Source organism: Somniosus microcephalus, chromosome 13, assembly GCF_052327205.1.
Source record: "Somniosus microcephalus isolate GS21.2 chromosome 13, FLI_Smic_1.0, whole genome shotgun sequence".
NCBI classification, from domain to species: domain Eukaryota; kingdom Metazoa; phylum Chordata; class Chondrichthyes; order Squaliformes; family Somniosidae; genus Somniosus; species Somniosus microcephalus.
The window spans coordinates 152,026,538-152,050,697 of record NC_140999.1 but is presented as its reverse complement, the minus strand read 5'-3'; the positions used below and the strand labels follow the sequence as shown (position 1 = coordinate 152,050,697).

General features: G+C 44.2%; 1 protein-coding gene and 1 long non-coding RNA gene across 5 annotated transcripts in view; one reads left to right on the top strand and one right to left on the bottom strand.

Moving 5' to 3' along the window:
* Positions 1-11,535, bottom strand: part of jph2 (junctophilin 2) — a 137,266-nt gene extending 125,731 nt beyond the window's left edge. Inside the window, exons 1-2 of one of the 4 annotated variants that reach the window (XM_086005370.1) lie at positions 10,902-11,535; positions 1,449-2,235 (exon numbers count right to left, since the gene is read on the bottom strand). In XM_086005370.1, coding sequence (XP_085861496.1) covers positions 1,449-2,235; positions 10,902-11,280 — 1,166 coding nt within the window. In that variant the 5' untranslated portion in view covers positions 11,281-11,535. The remainder of the gene's footprint in view (positions 1-1,448; positions 2,236-10,901) is intronic. The other 3 variants (XM_086005371.1, XM_086005373.1, XM_086005372.1) reach the window with 3 other exon arrangements.
* On the top strand, positions 2,139-12,817 carry LOC147108672 (uncharacterized). Its single transcript, XR_015080629.1, has 2 exons — positions 2,139-2,227; positions 12,635-12,817. It is a non-coding gene; the product is annotated as an uncharacterized LOC147108672 (long non-coding RNA).
* The last annotated feature ends 11,343 nt before the right edge of the window (positions 12,818-24,160 follow it).

Sequence of the window (24,160 nt, the reverse complement as noted above, 5' to 3'; positions counted from 1 at the left end):
CTGCCAACTGAACTTGGTGCCTGCCGCCGCACTGAAAGAAACCTGGTCTGCAGGAAAAAGAGGCACTATTAAGTAAGTTTTCCAGCTCCTCCTGGCCCCACAAGGAAAATCTGGGCCTCTGCTGCCCCGAGCACTCCCACTTCCTACCCACAGTACCCTGCTGAAGCCACGACATACCCGAGTACTAACAGGCAGCCTCTGGGCCACCAGATCATCGCAGCTGCCTCTTTATATCAGTTTTGGGTGGGCAGCTGGCCAGCAGGATGTAAATGAACCAGTCGGTTAAAGTAGCCCGAGACTCAAATTGATGATGTTGGGAAGGTTTAATGCTCATCCGCACTCAGCCCTCCTGAAACTTTCTCCCAGTTAAAATCTCCCTCGGTGGGTTTGAATAATGGGCGAGCTTGCCAAGACTCAAAGCCAGTAAGAGGTACAGAGATATACACCAGCAAAGGCATAGTTTAGCACCTTTCATTAAAAATGTCTCCAATATAAAGTACAAATGGAAACTTTAACTTCTGGCAACTTAATTAATCAGCCATCCATTAAAATTAAAATATTCAAAGATTTAAATAACAATTTTTGCATAGGGATCTTTCCCTCTGCCAATTTTGTTGTCAAAGTTATGTTACTTACCTGCCTTAAATGCACTGTTCTATGGATGGCATTTTATGATTGCTTGAAACTCTGCTACATTTCTTACTTTGTATATTCCACTCATAATGAAAAAGTTCATATATAAAGTGTGGAGAGCAACACAATTCTGACAATAAAATGTTTAATTTTGGCCCTCAACATGATGAAAAATGAAAGACCAAGTAATTAGTGTCTTAAAGGCAATGCTGTATTAGGATACTGTTGTTAGGAATTTAAAGTTCTTTTTCCATAAATAATAAAACAAGTATCAAAGAATATTCCAATGATGCATTCATTGTTATATGACACTTGACTTTTGCCTGTTCTTTTACAGTGCTATTCTGCTTGAAAAAATCTGCATTGTGCTATATTCAACTATTATAGTAACTGAAGCAGAACTACTAACTAAGACTGTTCTTGAAAAATTGTTCTCACTAAAAGGTGAGAATGATGTGCTAGCGAAAGCCTTTTTAAATAATCGATTGGTTGGGGGATTGAATGGAACTGGAAATAGCAACATGTGATCATATATCAGGTTGAAAATCAGGGCTCAACGTGTATGGGAATGTTAATTCAACCTCTTAGCATGATGAAATCTCGAGCTCCGATCCAAATGATACAGGTTAAAAATACCCTCAGTGGTGAACTTCTGACTGCTCAGCACCCCAAACCTTGGCATCACCACAGCTGACCTGGAAAGTGTCACTTATTCCAGTGGCATTCTTGCTTGTCTGTACTTATATCAATGGTTGGCAATCCAATTCACACCCATTCCCAATGTTGGGACCTTGGCAATAGAACTTTCGGCTTACCTAGACAATGCGATCTCGGACTTCTGCCTGGCTATAGCCGCTGCTCTCTGCGCCCCTTCCATGCTCCTCTCCACCTTCTCCCGCAGCTTGTTGGTCCTCAGGGGGATCAGGTGCTTCTTCTTGCCCTTCACCAGCACGTTGTTCTTGTACTTGCCCTCCTCCTTGTGGCCGTCCGGGAAGGTGGTGCAGCCGTAGCCGTGCCTCAGGTTGTCATGCCACTCGCCCTCGTACTTGAGGCCGCTCGACCGCTCGCTGACCCCGTAGCCCGAGCGCTTGTCGCTCTTCCACTCGCCCATGTAGTTCTCGGTGGTGGTGGCGTCGATGTCGGACTCGACGGGCGGGAAATCGTCGGTGCCATCGCCCAGGCTGACGGTGGAGTTGGCGTCGCTGGCGGCCGAGCTGAGGCCGGCGTCGCTCTTGAGGAAGCTGAGCTTGCTGCGCTGGCTGGACAGGGAGCTCTTGGACTCGCTCTTCCTCAGCTTGCCCAGCAGCGAGCCCCGCCGGAACAGCCCCTTCTTCTTGGGCTTCTGCTCGGCGTCGCCGGCGCTCTGGAGGCTGAGCGCGAAGCCGCCGCGGCTCGGGCCGATGGTGGCGGCGGTTGGGGCGAGGGCCAGCGAGTCGGCGGGCGGCTCGTGTTGCAGCACCGCGCCATTGCTGTGCTCGCTGCGGAGGGAGGTGAGGGAAGTCCGCAGAGGCGAGCGGATCATGGTGGCCATCCCGTAGGGCACACTTTGGCGCACCCCATATCCATGGCGCATCCCTCCTGTAAACTGGCCCTGGTATGTACCTGGAAATACAAAAAAAACACTCTTCACTCGTCAGCCACAATAACTGTTACCAGACTATTGAAGATCATTTGAATAGATAGCCCATGTCTGAGGATGGTGTCGCCAACAAAAGAGATTATCTGCTCATGTACCTCATTGCTGATTGTGGGACCTTGCTGTGCGCAATTTGAATGCTGCGTTGCTGATGTAACACTTCAAAAGTAATTCACTTGCTGTGAAGTTCGTTGGGACACCCTGAGAGCGTGAAAAGCGCTATATAAATGCAAGTTCTTCATTTGACCCATTAACAAAAGGGGCACTTTAAAACTTCAGAACTTAGAACCTTGGTTAGTCCACACTTACAATACTGTGCACAGTTCTGGTCTCCACACTACAAAAAGGATATTGAGGCATTGGTGAAGGTGCAAAATAAAGACAAGGATGATAACAGAACTGAGAGGTTATAACTATCAGGAAAGAATGAATGGTCTGGGTCTTCTCTGTAGAGGTATTTAAAATGATGAAGGGGTTTGATAGGGTAGATGTAGAGATAGTTTCCTAAGGGTCATAAATACAAGATTCTCCCCAATAAATCTAATAGGTAATTCAAGAGAAACATTTTTACTCAAGAGAAGGTTAGAATGTGGAACTTGCTACCACATGGAGTAGTTGAGGCAAATAGCATTTAAGGGAAAGCCAGGTAAGTACATAGGGAGAAAGGAATAGAAGATCATGCTGATAGGGTTAAGATGAAGTAGGGTGGGAGGGTGCTCGTGTGGAGAATAAACACTAGCATAGAACAGTTGGGCCGAATGGCCTGTTTCTGAGCTATAAATTCTGTTATTCTAGAGCTTAATTCTTACCGTAATTGAAATGGTACAATAATTTACTTAAGAAAAGGCTGATGTTAACTTGGTTAAAATATTACAAACCACGTGAAGTTACTATAGAATGAAGTGGATGAATAGGGTAGAGAAAGAATTGAAAACAGATAAATCATGTTGATTTTAATAGCAATAAGTTTGATATCACACTTAAAGAACTGAATAAATACCAATACAGCATTATTATTTTTAAATAAATAAAACATAGAATAGGTACAATGATTTGAATTGTATCTGAATCCATAAATGAGTAATTTGATTGCTGCAGAAAATACACAGTAGAAACTGGGAAAACTAGAAATCCCCAAATCTGTCAGGAAGTAGAGTGATCACCTGGTGCCAGTGATAAGCAGATCTTCTTTGCTTTTATTAACCCACTTTGACTCTCTCGAAATTGGTAGCCTTTCTAAATGTAAGCATACAGATATCCCCAATTACATCATCAGATCCCGATCTGCATATTTAAAGAGGACCCTGCCAGCTTGAGATGTGTGTCCTTTCCACCAGCAATTTAAAATTGCAGGCAGTCAGACTGGGATAGGAAAGGAAGTGGGCAAGTCTCCCACTCCACTTTAACTGCCCCCGTCTGATTTCTGCCAGGTGGGGGAAGAGTAAAAATAGGGGCCTATGATTCATTTGCTTATTAAGAAGAGTTAGTTGTGGCTGTTCCCAACAGTTCCTGACACAAACTTCACAATGTGTCCAATTGTTAGTGTAAAGACTAGGGCTTTTTACAAATTTAGACAAGTCGGATAGTCGTCCTAAATGTTGTAAAAAAAAAATCATTGTGACTTTTAGATTGGAAGTTTGTGTTAAATGATGAGCTCTTAGCAAAAAAACCTGTTTGCCATGGCTAATGCAGGAACAGTTATACCAATTGCAAAAGTGTGGAATAAGTCATGACATTTCAAAACACAATGATGATTCTAAAACAGTCAACTTAAGAATGTGGACAAAGATAGCCACTGATAGACCCTGATCATTGGTTGATGTACCCCTTTGTCATGAGAATGAATGCTTTATTTATAGAAGATCGTGTGACAAATCTCAATGGCAAAATGCCGAACAACTGGATGTTAGTGATATTTATACTACAACAGTCTAAAATTATAATTGTATGAGAGGCGGCAGTATCATTAAAGCACAGAGCAAACCTTTGGAGCCTACCCATGTCACACACACCTTTGCCTAAAAGATTGAGTTGGAGATCTGTCCATAGCTCTCCACCAATGTCATGTTATAGTCAAACACTAGGATTTATACAAGAACAGCAACTTATCATAGAATGGTTACAGCACGGAAGAAGGCCATTTGGCCCGTCAAGCCATGCCAGCTCTCTGCAAGAGCACTTTAGCTAGTCCCACTTCCCTGCCCTTTCCCCGGAGCCCTGCAAATGTTTTTCCTTCAGGTACTTATCCAACTCCCTTTTGAAAGCTGTGATTGAGTCTGCCTCCACCACCCTTTCAGGCATTGCATTCCTAACCACTGACTGAGTAAAAAAGTTTTTCCTCATGTCGCCTTTGGTTCTTCTGCCAATCACCTTAAAACTGTGTCCTCTGGTTCTCGACCCATCTGCAAATGGGAACAGTTTCTCTCTATCTATTCTGTCCAGACCCCTCATGATTTTGAACACCTCTATCAAATCTCCTCTCAATCTTCTCTGCTCTAAGGAGAACAACCAGCTTCTCCAGTCTATCCACGTAACTGAAGTCCCTCATCCCTGGAATCATTCTCGTAAATCTTTTCTGCACCCTCTCTAAGGCCTTCACATCCTTCCTAAAGTGCGGTGCCCAGAATTTGACACAATATGCCAGTTGAGGCCGAACCAGTGTTTTATACAGGTTCATCATAATTTCCACGCTTTTGTACTCTATACCTCTATTCATGAAGCCCAGGATCCCGTAAGTATTTTTAACTGCTTTCCTCAACCTTCCCTGCCACCTTCAATGATTTGTGCACATATACCCCCAGGTCTCTCTGTTCAAGCACCCCCTTTAGGATTGTACCATTTAGTTTATATTTCCTCTCTTCATTCTTTCTACCAAAATGTATCACTTTGCACTTTTCTGCATTAAATTTAATCTGCCACGTGTTTGCCCATTCCACCAGCCTGTCTGTCCTCTTGAAGTCTATCACTATCCTCCTCACTGTTCACTACACTTCCAAGTTTTGTGAATTCTGCAAATTTTGAAATTGTGCCCTGTACACCTACATCCAAGTCATTAATATATATCAAAAAAAGTAGTGGTCTTAGAACCTACCCCTGGGGAATACCACTGTATACCTTATATACTTCTGGAGAAAGGCCTGGTTTTCACATGACATAGGTAAGATTGCAAATTCACTGGGGTAGACATTTGTCTTGGACGGTAGCGCGAAACAGGCGGTATTGCAACGGCTGCTTGTTATACGCCCCACTTTCATTTTTGGAAATCACAGTGGGGAACCCACATCCGACCCCTGTTTGGCACAGCATATTGCCGTTCCAATGCCCTGAGCTATCCTTTTATGTATGATACAAAACGGCAAACTCTTCAAAGTGTTAAGACTATATTGCAGCAGATTTATTTTGATAATTTAAATCAGTACTAAATCTTCTAAAATACAGAATTGTATCCTTGCTGGTTACACATATTAACATATCTATTTTCAGTGATTCAATCTGTTAATTTAAACCAGAAATTGAAAGTGTTAGAAATAATATAAAATGCAACATGCCATGATACAATGAATGACAGAAAGTGAGAAAGAACTTGCATTTACATGGCACCTTTAATGACCTCTGGACATTCCAAAGCACTTTACAACCAAAGAAGTACTTTTTGAAGTATAGTCATTGTTGTAATGTAGAAACGCATCAGCCAATTTGCTCACAGCAAGGTCCCACAAACAGCAATAAGATAATGACCAGATAATCTTACAGTGATGTTGGTTGAGGAATAAATATCAGCCAGAACAACTTGCTCTTCAAATATGTATCATATATGTAACATGGGATCTTTTATGTCCGCTTGAGAGGGCAGGTAGGGCCTTAGCTTAAAGTTTCATCTGAAAGACTGCATTTCCAACAGTGCAACACTCCCTCAGTAAGGCACTGAAGTGCCAACCTAGATTATGTACTCAAATCTCTGGAGTGAGTCTTGAACCCACAATCTTCCAACTCAGGCAAGAGTACTACCACTGAGCGAAGGCTGACACCGGAATGGTTTTAGCACACTAAGGAATATTGTACCAAACAAAACTAAGTGTTACGAGATCTCAGGAGTTCTAAGACATGGAAACGGCATACCTGTGAATTGATTATTGCATTGGTAATTTTAAAATTTAAGTATGTTTATTTGCTGACTGTCTTTATTTTGTATAACTAGCAGCTTTGGTGCAGAATAATTCAAAACAGTGTCAGGTTCTCAAACTGAATGGAACTATACATTAGGGATGATATTAACAACTACTTAATGGATAATAAATAGTATTTGTTACTTCCCCGATGCCAACTATAAAGTGTAAAATGAAACAACATCTGGAAAGAGTACTTTGGCCACTGAATTATTCATTGCGGTTTTCAGTTGAAGTTGTGAATTTTAGAATGCAGATTTTTAACACTTTGGTGAAATGAAAATGGAAGCGTAATCTTGCATATAAGTTAGATTGGTTCAGGTAATCCAAATCACCTTTATCCATAACTGGATGCGCACACTGATTTCAACATGGAGTACTGCATATGTAATAACTTATGGATTAATCTGTTGCAATGTTTTCAGTCTTGTTAAAATATATATGAATAATAATTTCCTTCAAAGATATTCATTGCATATACTGCAGTGTAATATTGCAGTTAAGAGTTGATGCAGTGTGGTTTGCTTGGTTACTATGGAAACTAGCCAACACCTCTGGCAGCATCACTGTTTAGGGCATACAATACACAATTGTTATATAAGTTGGAACATTTTATTAATATAGAGGCTTTGCATTGCATTAACTGTCACAATAATAAGCTGATCCATAAGGGGACTAATGTTTGTTATGTGCTTATAACCAATAATATACAATGGGAGATACATTTTAAAAATTGCTTCAATTAAAAAATATACAGAAATTCAGGCAAAAGTTAATGTGCATTCATGTGTAATGATTTTATTGCTCTGTGATAATTTCAATGGAGGAAATAGAAACCTTTCCATCCATCAGTTTAACCAAGATCTCATGCTAAATATTTTAATTCTGATTGTGATTAACAATTCTTTAATAGATTTTATAAAGCTCAGTATTTGTTATTTCCCTGATACTAGCTATAAAATGTAAAACTGAATTGTGGACAATAACTCATCTGATACATTTTTATTTGAAGTGTTGGTTTTGAGAATGTTGCCTTATGATAATTTGAACAAAGAAAATGAAATTGAGATAAGAATTTATTTCAATTTGAGTCCAATAACACTTAGCTTGCCAGTTTAGAAGCATTCTAACAACAGATGATAGTTGTAAATTAATTACTGGCTGTACAATAATTTATATAGACTGCATACTCAACTTCTAAAATATCAAGAATAATTTTAATAAACAAATCAAGTTCTAAATAAAGGAATCAACTGTAACAATAGCCCATTTAGAGATGAGGTATCCTCCCATTATCAATATCCAGTTCTGTATGAAAATTCAGCCTTGGAATATAATTCAATTACTGAAAAAATTAAATTTGCATTTCATAGACTGTGTTTAAATACATTACAGCTTACACACACAAAACCTAAGGAGATCAGGTTAAAAGGAGGTCGAGATGCAAGAGGAAACACCTATGGTTATAATATAAACAGCAGGCGGGAGACTTGGCGGAATGACAGCCCACTGTAGCTGCAGTAGAGCTCCTATTAGGGTAATAATTATACTGATCGAGCCAAGAAAGTCAGCGGAAAATGTAAGATTCAGACTGGTTGCGTTTTACAGGAGCTACTGAATTTTTTCTCCTCCTGAGATAATATCGTTCAATAAACTTTAAGATATGGTTTGAGAATTTGTTTATTTCTTTCGAGTAGGAAACAGTTGGTTAATCCCTGCAACCCAAAGGTGGGGAGAGGAGATCCTTCTGGGATTGTAGTACCCATTTTTTAATCTGGGTAATTACAGGCCACTTACTTTAACATCAGTGGTTGTGTAGAGTGTACATGCACTTTGGAAAAGCCTTTGACAAGGTAGCACATGGGAGATTACTGGAGAAGTTTAAGGGGTATGGAATTGGTTGGAGGATAGCAAACTGGATTAAAAATTGTATAAAAGGGAGAAAATATACTAGTAATTATGGGTAGTTTTTCAGAGGTTGGAAGTGAGTAGTCAATAGTCATATCCCTCAAGGTTCCGTTCTGGGCCACTTCTGTTCACTGTGTATATCAATGATTTGGATATAGGCATCGAGAGAGTGGTGTCAAAATTTTCAATTGATACCAAAATAGGAGATATGGTTAAATCTTTAGAAGACCAAAGGAAACAGCAAGGGAATATTGATAAGATGGGGGAATTGACTAAAAAGTGGCAGATGGAATTCAATGTCAGTAACTGTGAGGAGATGTATTTTGGTAAAATAAGTAACAGTAATTATACTTCAAATGCAAGTAGGTTCAGTGCTGTGGATGAGCAGAACGATTTTAGGGTACAGGTTCACAGAACATTAAAAGCAGTATCTTAGGTTTATAAGGTTGTTTAAAAAAGCAAATGAAATTCTAAGTTTTATTATGAGGTAAAGCATATAGCCAAGTGGTAATGATGAGCCTATATAAAACCTTAATAAGACTTCAGTTAGAGTACTGTGTGCAGTATTGGGCTCCACACTATAGGAAAGATATTGAGGCTTAAGAGGTGTTACAATGCAGATTCATGTGGATGCTGCCTGGTTATGAGGAAAATTAAATACGAAGAAAGACTTGAAAAATGGAGTCTTTTTTCATTAGAACACAGATTATGGGGTGATATAAGTGTTTGAAATAATGAAAGGATGGGATAGGGTGGATAGGAACCAATTGTTTCCAGTAGTTGAGGGGTCAAGAATGAGAGCCATGCATACAAGATTACATGCAAGAGATGTAGAACAGAAAGGAAGAAAGACTTGCATTTATATAGCACCTTTCACAACCACCGGATGCCCCAAAGTGCTTTACAGCCAATGAAGTACTTTTTGAAGTGTAGTCACTGTTGTAATGTAGGAAACGTGGCATTCATTTTGCGCACAGCAAGCTCCCACAAACAGCAATGTGATAATGACCAGATAATCTGTTTTAATGATGTTGATTGAGGGATAAATATTGGCTAGGACAGAGCACAAGAGAAACTTCTGTACATAGAGTTGTGAAGCTGTGGAATTCACTTCTGGGGTTAGTGGTTGAGGCAGAAATTATGTGACTGTTCAAGATTAGATTGGTTAGGTGGATGAAGAAAAAGGGGTTGAAAGGATATCAGAACAGGATGGGTAAATGTGATTAGAACTATGCTTGCATGGAGGTTAAACGCTGAGACAGGTTGGGCCAAATGGCCTATTTTCATATTGTAACTATAACTATATATGGTTGCTAGGAGAAATATGGAAAATGAAAAACATATCTCTAAAATGGATACTTTTTCTTGGTCAGCCAGGTGTCTGGCAAGCATCATCACCATGTTTAATAATATCCAAATTAAGTTACTGAGAAATCTACACCACCAATCAGGTTTCTATTTTCCCAAGATGTTGTGCACACACACTCTCTTTTGTGAGGACACATCTCACTTGCCTAAGTCCAGAAATCTTAGGTATGAATTGCCAAAGTCAAGAAGTATGTGCAGGGGTATGGTTGGAGTTTAACCAATTATAACTGCAATCTACCAGAGCTGTTTCCCTCTGCTTGTCAAGTTAGTGCCACCCTACCATTAGTGCATTGGCTTGGAGGGATATCAGGAGCTAGATGGAAAGAATTCCAGCTGCCAATGAAAGGCCTACCCCTCTAGGTTCCTCTTGTGGGACAAACTGGCTGGTCAATTATCAGCAGTGACCTGGATGGAGTACCGTGGGCCTGCCTGGGTCACCAAGTCTGCTACAGAGAGTCGACTTGGTTCTGAATCACCATGCGTGACTTCCTGGAACCACCTTGACCTCAAAGAGACCCTGATTAGCTTCCCCACAAGGATAATATGCTTTTGAAAAACTTCTAAATGATGAGAGAAACATGACCCATGATTGTATACACTAGTACGTACAGCAGTGACAGGAAATCTTTCCCCCCAAACGACTGATTGCTATTTCCGCAACAAAGAATAAACGTTTATATATCAAATCATGACATGTTTTCAAAGTTGATTTCTGGTAACTTTTAACAATATGGTGATGTGCCCACGTGAGCCGAGTAAAATAACAAATCCTTTCTTCACACTAACCTATTGAGCATGTTAATTGTAAAAGAAAAAAGTCTTAGTTTACATTCAGTTCTGTGCTCGTGGTACGTGTTGATGCAGTTACCATGACAACCGGAAAAAAATCACAAATAACGTTGACAAGGGGCCAGGGAACAATTCAAAACATCTGATCCCTAACGAAAAAAAACCCACCCCTGGTTTAAACAATTAGATCTCAAATTGACGATTAAAGATGCTCCCAATATCATGCAGCATAATTAAAGGTCTTACGAAAAAGATTTATGAATTTGAAAGGGGCCGTGTTGTGATTTAAAACACGGTCTCTTTTTAATATAAACTGACATGTTTGATCAGCCGGGTGAGATTTGTTTGAATTGAACCCTAGTGACTAAAATAATAATCATAAGGCCGGGGGGAAATCTTACCTCCATCCGCGTATTTCTCGGTGCCGTAGCCGTCCTGGAGCCCGTTATTCCAGGTGCCCTCGTACCTGGCCCCGCTCGCCTGGCTCTGCCTGACCCCGTACCTGCCTTTGAAGCCGTGCGTCCACTCGCCCTTGTAAACCCAGCGCCCCTTGGTCTCCAAGCCCAGCCCGTGCCTCTTGCCCTGGGACCAGTACCCCTCGTACGTGTTGCCGCTGGGCCAGGTGTACACGCCGACCACCTCGAAGCCGTAGTTCCAGGAGCCCGAGTACTCGCCCTGGCCCTTGGGTCCGGTGCAGATGCCGTGGCCGTGCGCTTTGCCGCCTTCCCATCCTCCGCAGTACGCCCCTCCGTCGTCGAAATCAAATCTTCCTCCACTCATGCATGAAACGGATGCCGCTCGCCGCCGCCGGGCACAAAAGGTTGTTTTTTAAAAAAAAAATCTGAATGAATGGATTAATCTTTAAATCGAGGTGGCGGGGGATGTCAGGGCTCCCGGCACCAGGTAGCCGAGTGTGGAGCGAGAGTCTCTCTCCCCACCGAACAGCCAGACGTCATTGGGGGGACGGGAGGCAGCTGTGTGACCCCCTTCTCTCCCTCTCGGCACACAACCGGAATGTTATAACATACCTAACAAGGCTATCAGATCCCACTCGGCTCCAAAAATAAAACCCAATCAACAATCTCCACAAACGCTTTTTTTAAAACATTACCAGCATCCTTGGGGGCTGGACTAATATTTCAAACAGCGAGCACATAATGTAATAAATGAAAGTCTTATTTATTTAAAACAAATACGTAGTGCTATTATAAAAAAGCACAGCCTTACATTTTATCCGTCGGTACAATTCGAGAGCCAGGATTAATCATATCCTGGCAAATACAATTTTTTATTTAAAATATTCCCACCACCCCAATATCAGTTTTGATCATTAAATGTTTCTCAGCTCACGATAAGATGAGCAGTTATCAGAACATGACATTGCAACTCGGTTTTGTTTTTCAATTGGCCTCCCAGAAACTTAGCAACAATTAAATGTCCCATGAATAGTCTGCACTGACAGATCTGTTCCTAAAGCTTTCCTGTAAATTTCCCAGTCTGTCACTGAAATCCTTTTTTTTCCGATTGGGCGTGTAGTGAAATAACCTTTTCTCGCTTGAAGGGGTTGTAGACGCAATTGTTTTCTTTGCTAAATATGTTATTTAGATAGTTGTTTCAAATGCTTAGGGATGTAAACAGATGTCCCGAGTCGTGGGTGGGAGGACCCATTTCTGTCACCGCAAGGCGACGAAATGTGTCATAAATAGGAGCGATACACTGAAGCTTCAGACCCGGTGATAGATCCACGCCCCAGTCACATAAGCTATACTGTTCTACTCGCACTGCATCCACCGTGTGCTATATTTCTCAGGGTTTTACATTAAATATATATTTTTTCATTTTCAAGATCACTTACTGCACTTAAAACTTAATTTTTGCTGCAATTACTGTACCATGTTTGCTTCAATCCTTAATTGGTCTGTCTGGGCGCACCAGTGAGTGAGTTAGTTATGTGGTGGAACTAAAGTTCCGGGGACAATAAATTCTTATTATGTGCATGTGGGGCGTCTTGTGTATTAAAGGACAGATTCCAAGTTATATTACGAATACACTTACAAGGTATGCAAGCAGTTCACATCGCTAATATTTTTCTTCTCGGCGGTGTTAGCACTGATTACTGTTTTGTTCTTTTCAGGGCGAGGAACTCAGTATAAGCACAGATCTGGAAATATAGATCGCCAGACAGGGAGCCCCCTCTCGAAAAAGGAGAAAATTACATCCGAATTTCTAAAATCCAGCAGCAAAACAAGTGTAATAATGCGCCACCGTTGCAAATGACATCAAAATTAAATATTTCATACATAGACATATTAAAGTAGCTCCAGCGATTGTGTGTTTTTCACTATTAGCAGTATTTGCAAAGTGTGTTAGGTATTTTTCAAGAAATAAAAATGGTAATATCACAACATACGAACTTAAGAGGCCATGGCCTAAAAATTGGATTGCGCAGCGCCCGTTTTACAGGCGTAAAACAGGCGCCTAAGGGTCCATGATGGTGTGGCCTGCGCACACTCATATCACACCAGAGGTGCGCTACCTGCCATATTGTTTAGGGCTCCTCCGCAGGCATCCAGGGCATGTGCCTGAAACTGGTGTTAGGCCCATTGCACATGACAAGCTAATGCCATGTTTCATCATCTCCAAACAACTACTGAGAAATCCACACTAGTAGAATATCAACTTGACTCATACAGAGAAGGACCTATGTGGCTCAGTTGATAGCACCCTCACCTCTGAGTCAGAAGGCTGACACTCCAGTGCAGTACTGAGTGATGTGCCTCAATAAATCCGGGACTCGATGTTAGCGAAACAAAACAAGGCTTTAATTGACTTAGAAGGTAACACACAGAGGAGAATGTATCTTCCATCCAGAGGTCTGCCGTACTGGATGTGCTGCAGGCTGGGCCAGCTTACATAGGAGCCAGGTATGGGCGGAGCCCTACACACAGTACAATACAATGGAAATGAAACTGAAACCAACCACAGTCACAGGCAGAGAAATACTGATGAGTGATGAATGGAATATTTCATCACATTCGCCCCTTCTATAGATTTAGTCTGTTCGGGGGTTTGATAGTCCTCTGCGACCGACGTGGCTGTTGTGGTGCCGCGGGTGTCGGCTGGGTGTCCCCGGTGGCCTCCTGGGTCTCTGCCGGGGGTGCTGCCAGGGTTGTTGAAGGGGTAGTTGGTGGGGGTACCGTTGGTCGATGTTCTTCCGGGGGTGATGAAAGAGTAGTGGGTGGGTAAGAGTTGCTGTGGTCGTTGTTGCTGCTGTTGTCGTGGTTGTTGTCGTTACCGGCTGGGGCGACGTCTTTTATGGACACGGTGTCCTCCCTTCCGTCGGCGTGCCGGACATAGGCGTATTGGGGGTTGGCGTGGAGTAGGTGCACTGACTCCACGAGAGGGTCCGTCTTGTGGCCCCTCACATGCCTTCGCACGAATACCGGACCTGGGGTGGAGAGCCATGACGGCATGGATACGCCTGAGGTGGATTTCTGGGGAAAGACAAACATTCGCTCATGAGGCGTGGCATTAGTGGCAGTACACAATAGCGACCGTATCGAATGGAGCACATCTGGGAGGACTTCCTGCCAGCGGGAGATAGGGAGGCCTTTGGTCCTTAGAGCTAGAGTGACTGCTTTCCATACTGTCCCGTTCTCTCGCTCCACTTGACCGTTACCCCGGGGGTTGTAGCTGGTGGTACGGCTCGTGGCGATCCCCCTGGACAGCATGTACTGGCGTAGCTCTTCACTCATGAAGGACGCCCCCCTATCCGTATGGATGTAGCTCGGCATACCGAACAGGCAGAACAGGCTGTTGAGGCATTTAATGACCGTGGCGCTGGTCATGTCTGGGCAGGGGAAGGCGAATGGGAAATGAGAGTATTCGTCCACAATGTTCAGGAAGTAAACATTGCGGTCGACGGATGGGAGGGGGCCCTTGAAATCTAAGCTGAGCCACTCAAAGGGCCGTGTAGCTTTGATTAAGTGGGCTCTATCTGGGCGGTAGAACCGAGGCTTGCACTCAGCGCAAGTGCGACAGTTCCTGGTCAGAGACCGAACTTCCTCAATCGAGTAGGGTAAGTTGCGGGACTTTATGAAGTGGAACAGCCGCGTGACCCCTGGGTGGCAGAGGTCATTGTGGAGGGTCTGTAGCCGATCCCCGGTGGCGCTGGCACACATCCCTCATGAGAGGGCGTCGGGGGATTCGTTAAGGGCCCCTGGCCGGTAAATGATGTCATAATCAAAGGTGGAGAGCTCGATCTGCCACCTAAGAATCTTATCATTTTTAATCTTCCCCCTCTGTTTATTATTGAACATAAACGCTACCGACCGCTCGGTAAGTAGGGTGAAGCATTTGCCGGCGAGGTAGTGGCGCCAGTGGCGCACTGCCTCCACGATGGCTTGGGCCTCCTTTTCTACAGAGGAGTGTCTGATCTCAGGCCCTTGGAGGGTCCTCGAGAAGAAAGCTACGGGCCGCCCCGCCTGGTTGAGGGTGGCCACCAAGGCAAAGTCAGACGCATCACTTTCCACTTGAAAGGGAGTGTTCTCGTCCACTGCCTGTAGCGTGGCCTGCTCAATATCCTGCTTAATGCTTTTGAAGGCGGCATGGGCCTCAGCAGAGAGCGGAAAAGAGGATGCTTTCAAGAGGGGGTGGGCTTTGTCGGAGTAGTTGGGGACCCATTGGGAATAATAAAAAAATAACCCCAGGCACCTTTTCAGGGCTTTGGGAGTGTTGGGCAGGGGCAGCTCCCGTAGAGGGCGCAATCAGTCGGGGTCTGGTCCGATTTCCCCATTCTCCACTACGCTGCCTAGTATGCAGAGGCGCGTGGTGTTGTAAACGCACTTGTCCTCGTTGTAGGTGAGGTTGAGTTTTTGTGCGGTTTTCAGGAACCTCTCGAGGTTCGAGTCGTGATCCTGCTGGTTGTGACTGCAGATGGTGTCGTTGTCGAGGTAGGGGAAGGTTGCCTGCAAGTGGTGGTCATCGACCATGCGGCCCATCTCCCTCTGGAAGACTGAGACCCCATTCGTCACCCCAAAGGGGACTCTGAGGAATTGGTAGAGGCGTCCGTTCGCCTCGAAGGCGGTGTACGGGCGGTCCTCTGGTCTGATAGGGAGCTGGTGGTACGCTGACTTGAGGTCGATGGTGGAGAACACCCGGTATTGGGCGATTTGGTTCACCATTTCTGATATGCGCGGTAGCGGGTAGGCGTCTAGCTGGGTGTACCTGTTGATCGTTTGGCTATAGTCGATCACCATCCGTTTCTTCTCGCTACCCCTTACCACCACCACTTGGGCGCGCCACGGGCTATTGCTGCGTTCAATAATGCGCTCTTTCAGGAGCCTGTCTACCTCGGTCGCGATAAACCGCCTGTCCTCCCAGCTGTACCTCCTGCTTTTGGTCGCTATTGGCCGGCAGTTAGGGGTAAGGTTCGCGAATAGCGAAGGCGGCTTTACCTTCAGGGTAGCCAGACCGCACACTGTGAGGGGCGGCTGGGACCCACCGTAATTGAGCGTGATGCTTCGGTGGTAGCACTGGAAATCCAGGCCCAAGATCACGCTCGCACATAGATTCTTCATGATTAATACTTTAAAATTATCGTATACAGTTCCGTTAACGGACAATTGTACCGTGCAGTAACCCATAATGGTCGATGTCTGGGTTTTATCAGCCATGGAGATGGTACCCCGAGTAGGGACCACCTTTAGGGAGAGTTGTTGTACCAGTTCAGGGTGGATAAAACTCTCCGTGCTTCCACTGTCAATTAAACATTTAACCCTGCACCCGTTTACCTCGATGTCCACCATTGATTTGGATAGCGGGTGCAGCCTGGTCTGGTCCACTGTGACCGATGCCACTGTAGGGCCCTGATCGAGACAAGATGGCGCCCACGCTGTCTGCTCACAAGATGGCGGACCCCACGAGGTCGGGCAAGATGGCGTCCAAGATGGCCGCTCCCACGGCGCACACGCGGCGGTGGCGGGTTTTCCGGCGGGGTTCCCTCTGCACACCTTCCCGAAGTGCCCCTTCTTACCGCACTTAAAGCAGGTGGTGCCTTTCGCCAGGCACAGGTTTCTGGTGTGCTTCGGCTGCCCGCAGAAGTAGCAGTTGGGTCCCCGACGCGTCGCAGCTGTCGTAGGGCTTCTGGGGGGAGAGCGGGGCCCCGACGGTGTCGGGCTGCCGGGCGGGGAAGATGCCTTCCAAGATGGTGGCGCCCTTGGTGCACACGTGGCGGCGTGGACGGCGCGGGCTGAAGAGTAGGCATCCGAGTTTCTCTGGGCCACATCCAGGGATCGTGCTGTGTCCGCAGCCTGTTTCAGGTCCAATCCCGTTTTTTCCAGCAGTCTCTGCTGGATGTGCAATAAAATTGATGTGCCTCAATAAATCCGAGACTCGATGTTAGCGAAACAAAACAAGGCTTTAATTGACTTAGAAGGTAACACACAGAGGAGAATGTATCTTCCATCCAGAGGTCTGCCGTATTGGATGTGCTGCAGACTGGGCCAGCTTACATAGGAGCCAAGTATGGGCGGAGCCCTACACACAGTACAATACAATGGAAATGAAACTGAAACCAACCACAGTCACAGGCAGAGAAATACTGATGAGTGATGAATGGAATATTTCATCACACTGAGGGAGTGCTGCACTGTTGGAGGTGCCGTCTTTCGGATGAGATGTTAAACCAAGGCCCGGTCTGCTCTCTCAGGTGGACGTAAAAGATCCTTGGCACGATTTCAAAGAAAAGCAGGGGAGTTATCCCTGGCCAATATTTATCCCTCAATCAACATCATTAAAAAATAGATTATCTGGTTATTATCACATTGCTGTTTGTGGGACCTGGCTGTGCGCAATTGGCTGCCGTATTTCCTACATTACAATAGTGACTACACTTCAAAAAGTACTTCATTGGCTGTAAGGCGCTTTGGGACATCCGGTGGTCATGAACGGCGCTATATAAATGCAAGTCTTTCTTTTCTTTCTACCCCCATTTACCCAAATCCAGAGATCTTAGGAACAGGATAGGAACCCTCAAGTATTTACAGGGGTACTGCTGGAGTTTAGCCAGCGAATGTGGACATGCCCACCAGAATGCTAATTGTTCATGATAAACATGGATGTGTGGGGGTGCTGCCTCCAAAAGCACAAAATGGTAAATGACACAATTAATATGAGCTGCCATTTTCTTATGAAGTTCATAAGGCAGTGACTGTAATTATGAGCTTTTCTTTATACTATACTATTATTAGTGATTCATTTTAGGATCAAAGCCTAGAAATTACTATTTTAGCTGACAAATACTTAATGCATATCTATGACATTATTGGGCCAGTATTTTAAAAAAGTATTAACTTGCTTAATAATTTAGTGCAAGAAATTCAAAATGAGGATTCATCTGGAATCAAATCAAAATATATTGGAAAATACTAAACCGGTAAAGTGCCACTAATAATATGTCTCACCTGCGACAATTTTACGTTGGAAAACCTGTTCACAATCAAATCAGTCTACTAGCAAAATGAAGGTAAAATATAACTTCTCATGTAGTAAAATGGGCGAAACATTACCATCTTGCAAAGGGAGGTTTAGTAAATAGCTATGACAAATATGACACACAATGACATGTGCAAGTGAAGCAGTGTGATTACTGTGATGCAAAAATATTTTGTAATGCACCACTACAATATCAGGCTGCATGTTTGGATAACAAAGAAAGCTATACAAGCTAACCGTTGAGGAGTTGATACCTTTTTAATTTCCTTTCCTATCCTTCCTTATGAAAATAATCCAACCTTGCTAACCTTTTATCTACATTTTAAATAATAAAGGAATCTGAATATTGAGTTTTGTTATCATAAAATTATTATGAAACTTTCTCAGTCAAAGATATGTCGCTAAGAATGAATGTTATAAATCAACGCCCCTGAATCTGAAAACTAAAATGGATTTTTAAAATGTCAAACGTATTGATTTATAATGTTCTGGTAATAATTTCCTTCTGGTACAAGTCATAATAACTTTGTGCAGCTCTTTATACTATAGTAAATGGGTAGAAAGCTAAACCTCAAAGCACAAAGTGCATGTCTGTGAAAACAGGTTAGAAAATTATTTGTGGCAGATTTTCCTCTACTTGTGAAAATCATGTCTAAAAGTGTCAATCCCACCTGAATGGTAATATTTCAATAGCTCTCAAACCTCCTGAATCAACTTATTTTCATCATTATTCATAGACCAGGGCAAGTGGAAGCACATTAGTGATGGAAGTGGAAAATTGCATGTTTGTGAAATTTAAAGCAATAGGGAAAATTAAAGGGGATGTCCCAATGGGGGACATTGTGAATTGTGAATCGTGAATTTCTTTAGAAAAGCGCAAAAGGCATCTGAACTCATTAGGAGTATTCATCAAGTCTGACGAACAGAGGATTAAGAAGTGACAGCCAAAAATGAAGGGAAAGGAAGCCTCGTGCAGGCTTGAGGCTGCAGCTGACTGTTTCTGATACATGTTAGCGGTAGGTGTCCTTATGACAGATGTTACAGTTTTGCAATTGGCATTCTGTGGTCCAGAATCTGTGAAGACACTTTCTCACAGCTGTTGTCAGGTAAGCGTGACAATACCTGCAAATATTGTTGGTGGCATTTTGCTCGGTGCAGCCAATCAGACTTTGCTGGCTGATGATCACCCTGGCATGTCTTCTTTCGTGCAGTAAAACATAACATGATGTGATTAGGGTGATTCTGAAGAACCCTCCAGCATAACACTCAGTCTGTCCTTCACACACATCTGTCATTGGGTCTGCTGACACAACTTAGCTTGAGAATTGGAGTCCCCACATGCACTAATCATATGCCAAACTGAGGCCTGGTCACCTCTATCTACAGATGCAGCAGTATGAATACCAGTGAAGGGGCACAGAGCACTCATGCAGCCCAACATCCTTTTGGTGATCCTTTTCTTCCCAACACTTTTAGTAGTAGAATTCCCATTGATGCCAGTAACTGTGCTGCGAACAAAAAAAAATTGTCCCAAAGTCTCATGAAAGTCTGAGAGCTGGATTTTCCCTGCGGAGGCGGGATGGTGGCGGGAGAGCTGGTTGGCGGTTTCCAGTCCCACTCGCGTCTGCAGCCGCTCTCAAAAAGATTTTCCGTAGACGTCATTTGATGATGCGTCATCAGCCGGTTTCCTTAAAGGGACCACGGCCACATTGATTTTGACAGTTGTGCTGTCAGTGTTCTGCAGCATTGAGGTGCTGTAAACACTGACAAGCACTGCACAAAGGTGCACGGCTGCACCCAGGCTCACGCATGACTCCCTCCATATGCTTATAAAGGGAGTCACAGCACGCAGGGAGATTCTCCCATGGGCGGAAGAGACCTCCCCAGGAGATCAACGCAGCCTGGTTGCACATTGCACAGGAGGACACAAGCAGGAATGTCGTCAGGAGGACCTGGCTGCAGTGGCACTAACTTTTCAATGATCTCAGTAGATCACGAAATGTTACTGCAATGCCACTCATCACATCCCCATCACACTGCCTTCCATACCCTACTCCTGTACATCCTTACTCACACCAACTTACCTTGCACCTCCACCCATCCCTCTCTATCTACATTATCACTTCCCCATCTCACTAGCCACCCCTCACACTCACCCTCATCCTACTGCAAGCATACCAACTAACAACACACAAGGGTAGGCACTTGAGAGGTTTAGCCAATGTCCATGTGAAGTTTCTGGTAATGTTTTGTCATACAGTGAAATTTATATTTTCAACACTTCACCTTATTGGACAGATCTGTGTGCACCTTGAGAAGTATCTTACTGAGTTCCAGTGAATGTTGAGACATAACTACCACACTCCCCGCCCCCGCCCCACCCCCCCCACACCCCGCTATAGTGATGAGTGTGAATGGAATGGCTTGGACATTATAGGGATGCTTTATGGTGCTGGTGTGGGATGGTGTCAACCTGGCACATCATGTGGCAGCCAGGGTGTACAGCATCAAGTGAAGTAAATCTGGGCATGGTGATGCCATCACTGGCCTCCCGGACAGCAATATTATCGGGGGTTGATGCCCTGTGTCCTGTGCAGCATCAGGTGATGGCGGAGAAGGTTGGTGATGTTGGTGTGCCTGGTGATTGATGTTGGCGTTGGGGCTGATCATGGAAGGATTTGGAGGACCAAGGTATGATTTTTTCAAGGGCACCGATGTTGCTGCAATAGATGGCAGCTGCAGGTGGGATGACAGAAGTGGTCTGTCAATGTGAGAGAGGTTGTTCCAATGAGGTGGCACTGGATATACAGTTGGCTCTAAACACTTGCAAGCTAAAGAAATCTCTATATGTCTTACAAATGCAGTAACCAACAGTTTCTGAGCTCTGAAACTGAATATCTGCAACATGGCATCCTTTATACCATTTCTTCAGCTGTCAGATTATCAGATAAATCAAAGCAAACTCAACTCATGACAGGATGAGCTGGTGTGTTCCCCGAGCAGTGGGTAACCCGTGGGGAGCAGGTAAAATTGCCAGGAAGGCTCAAAATAGCATTAAATTAGCTGTTAACAAGCCCTTTAATGATATATAAATTGTCTCCCCTGCCGCTTGGTGTCGGGTCAGTTCTATACTGACAGACCCGACACCTGGGAGATTCGCGTGGAAGCAGGTTAACAGCGGATTTCCTACCCGCTGTCAATCTTTGCTACTTTGACAATGGACCCGCCTCCAAACCCGCACGCTGAGCGCCAGTAAAATCCAGCCCTAAGTGTTGGGAGAAAAAAATCAATAAAAGGCAGGCCACATGTGGTCTCAAAACTGAAAAAAGGAATCTTTCTTTAGGTCCATTTGGCTGCACTGGTAGAAACATAGAACATAGAAAAATAGGAGCAGGAGTAGGCCATTCAGCCCTTCGAGCCTGCTCTGCCCTTCAATATGATCATGGCTGATTCTCTATCTCAATACCATATTCCCACTCTCTCCCCATACCCCTTGACGCCTTTTGTGTCTAGAAATCTATCTATCTCCTTCTTAAATATATTCAGTGACTTGGCCTCCACAGCCTTCTGTGGTAGAGAATTCCACAGGTTCATCACCCTCTGAATGAAGAAATTTCTCCTCATCTCAGTCCAAAATGTCCTACCCCGTATCCTGAGACTGTGACCCCTCGTTCTAGACCCCCCAGCCAGGGGAAACATTCTCCCTGCATCCAGTCTATCTAGCCCTGTCAGAATTTTATACATTTCAATGAGATCCCCTCTCATTCTTCTAAACTCTAGTGAATACAGGCCTAGTCGACCCAATCTCTCCTAATATGACAGCCCTGCCATCCCAGGAATCAGTCTGGTGAACCTTCGCTGCACTCCCTCTGTGGCAAGTATATCCTTTCTTAGGTAAGGAGACCAAAACTGCACACAGTACTCCAGGTGTGGTCTCACGAAGGCCCTGTACAGCTGTAGTAAGCCATACTTGCTCCTGTACTCAAATCCTCTTGCAATGAAGGCCAACATACCATTTGCCTTCCAAACTGTTTGCTGCACCTGCATGTTTGCTTTCAGTGACTGGTGTACAAGGATACCCAGGTCCCTTTGTACATCAGCATTTCCCAATCTAGCACCATTTAAATAATACTCTACCTTTCTGTTTTTCCTACCGAAGTGGATAACTTCACATTTATCCATGTTATACTGCATCTGCCATGTATTTGCCCACTCACTCAACTTGTCTAAATCGCCTTGAAGCCTCTTTGCATCCTCCTCACAACTCATAATCCCACCTAGTTTCGTGTCATCAGCAAACTTGGGACTATTACATTTGGATCAGTGCTTAGCAGCTCTGGACACCCAGTTACAATGGCAGTTGATGCAAAGTAGCATCGACCTGTTAGTAAACAAGCAAAACATTTGGGAAGTGTTAGAACAGTGCTGCTACATCATTTAAACATAAAGCTCCCACCTGTTTCAAGCAGGAGTTTCCTTCACCTGGCCCCAGTTTGCCAGAAATGCACATGCTGCATAAAAGGGGCAGAGACCAGGCTTTATGGGTCTCCTCCGATTATCTGTCCCTAATGCTCTGGGAACTGCTACACCCAGGATGTTAAGAATAGGAAAATTGGTCCGTTCATGTTGTAACATATGTGCTAGAATACACCATGACACAAGATTCAAAGGCCCCATAAATTATCCCTGAATGGTAGGGAACTGGTTTGAGAGGGTCAAGTCTTGAGAGTACTAGCAGATGAATGAGTTTTCAACAAAGATTTGAAACATTACACTGCATTTATTTATACATAATATAAACAGTCTCTGCTGTAAAGTTAAGAGGGAAGACACAAGTGAGCGGATGAAAGCTAGTGTGATGCGAGGTGAATGCAGTGCCTTTATTAAATTGGGAAAGTACAATGACTCAAAAAGATAACTTCAGAGATTTTGAATGGCATAATGAACAGGAAGTACTACACTCAACCCAATTGCTAAAAATGTAGGGGTAAATCTTCATCTTTAGTGCCCAGTGCAGAGCTTCATATGCCAAGGACGCATATCATGAATTCAGACAATTAGGGCTGGATTTTCATTGGGCCGTGGAGTCAGGATTGGAGGCATGTGGGGGGTTAAAATCCTGAACTCGGGGGTCCGGACCCCATCCCGCCCTTAACCCGCCTCCATGCCAGTTCCAAAGGAGGCGGGTACCCGCCCCGCACTGGGACCTGCCTCCCCGAGGCAGGAAGAGGATTAGTGCCAATTAACTGCCTGTTAACAGGCAGTTTTTAGCCTAATCCCTATTTTCATTGTTGAAATGTGGGATTCCCGATGGCGCCAAACCACGCCAAGTTAGCGAGGCGGGGCGTTGGGATGAAGGGCTTGGAGGGGTCGAGATGTCCGGTGTTCAGGTAAGTGATGGGTGCATGTGTGCAGAGGTAAGTGTGTTTGGTCTGTGTAAAGTGTTTAAAGAAGTTCTACTAACCTTTACTTACCTTTACAGCCTTCCTTCCTTCACGTCTCAGGAGTCCCTCATCTCACCGGCACAGAAAGCAGAATGGCCGCTAGCTGTCAAAATCTGCAGCCTCTGCTTTCTGTTCCGGGGAGATCGCTAAATCATCCTGAGAGGAAGGAATTAACCTGGAGTACAGATTGTCAGTGTTTGACAGCTTCAAACAACTGTGAAACGCTGATATTTCATCTGTCAAAAGGTCTTGACAGATGAAATTTCATTCTGTGACATCACCTGTTGCTGGGTGGCCCTTAATTGGCCTGCTACAAGGTCAATCAAGTCAAAATCGCGTGGGTTGGCTAGAACTCGATGGAGGCGGACTACAACCCCAAAAGTTGTAGTCCCGCCTCCTACCCGACTCCTCAATGAAAATCCAGCCCTTACATGCCACAATTTTCTGTCCATTAATTTTATCACATCCCAAAGATCGGATTGATTTATAAGTGAAGCTCTTATGATTCCTCAAGTACGATTGACAGGATTTTGGAGCAATCAGGTGATAATATTTAGAGTACTGGGTTCAGTTCTGGGCACCGCACCTCAGAGAGGTTATATAGGGGACAGATTCACCAGAATGTTTCCTGAGCTAAAGGGGTTAAATTATGAGGACAGGTTGCATAGGTAAGGCTTCTATTCCCTTGAGTATTGAAAATTAAGGGGTGATCTAATTGAGGT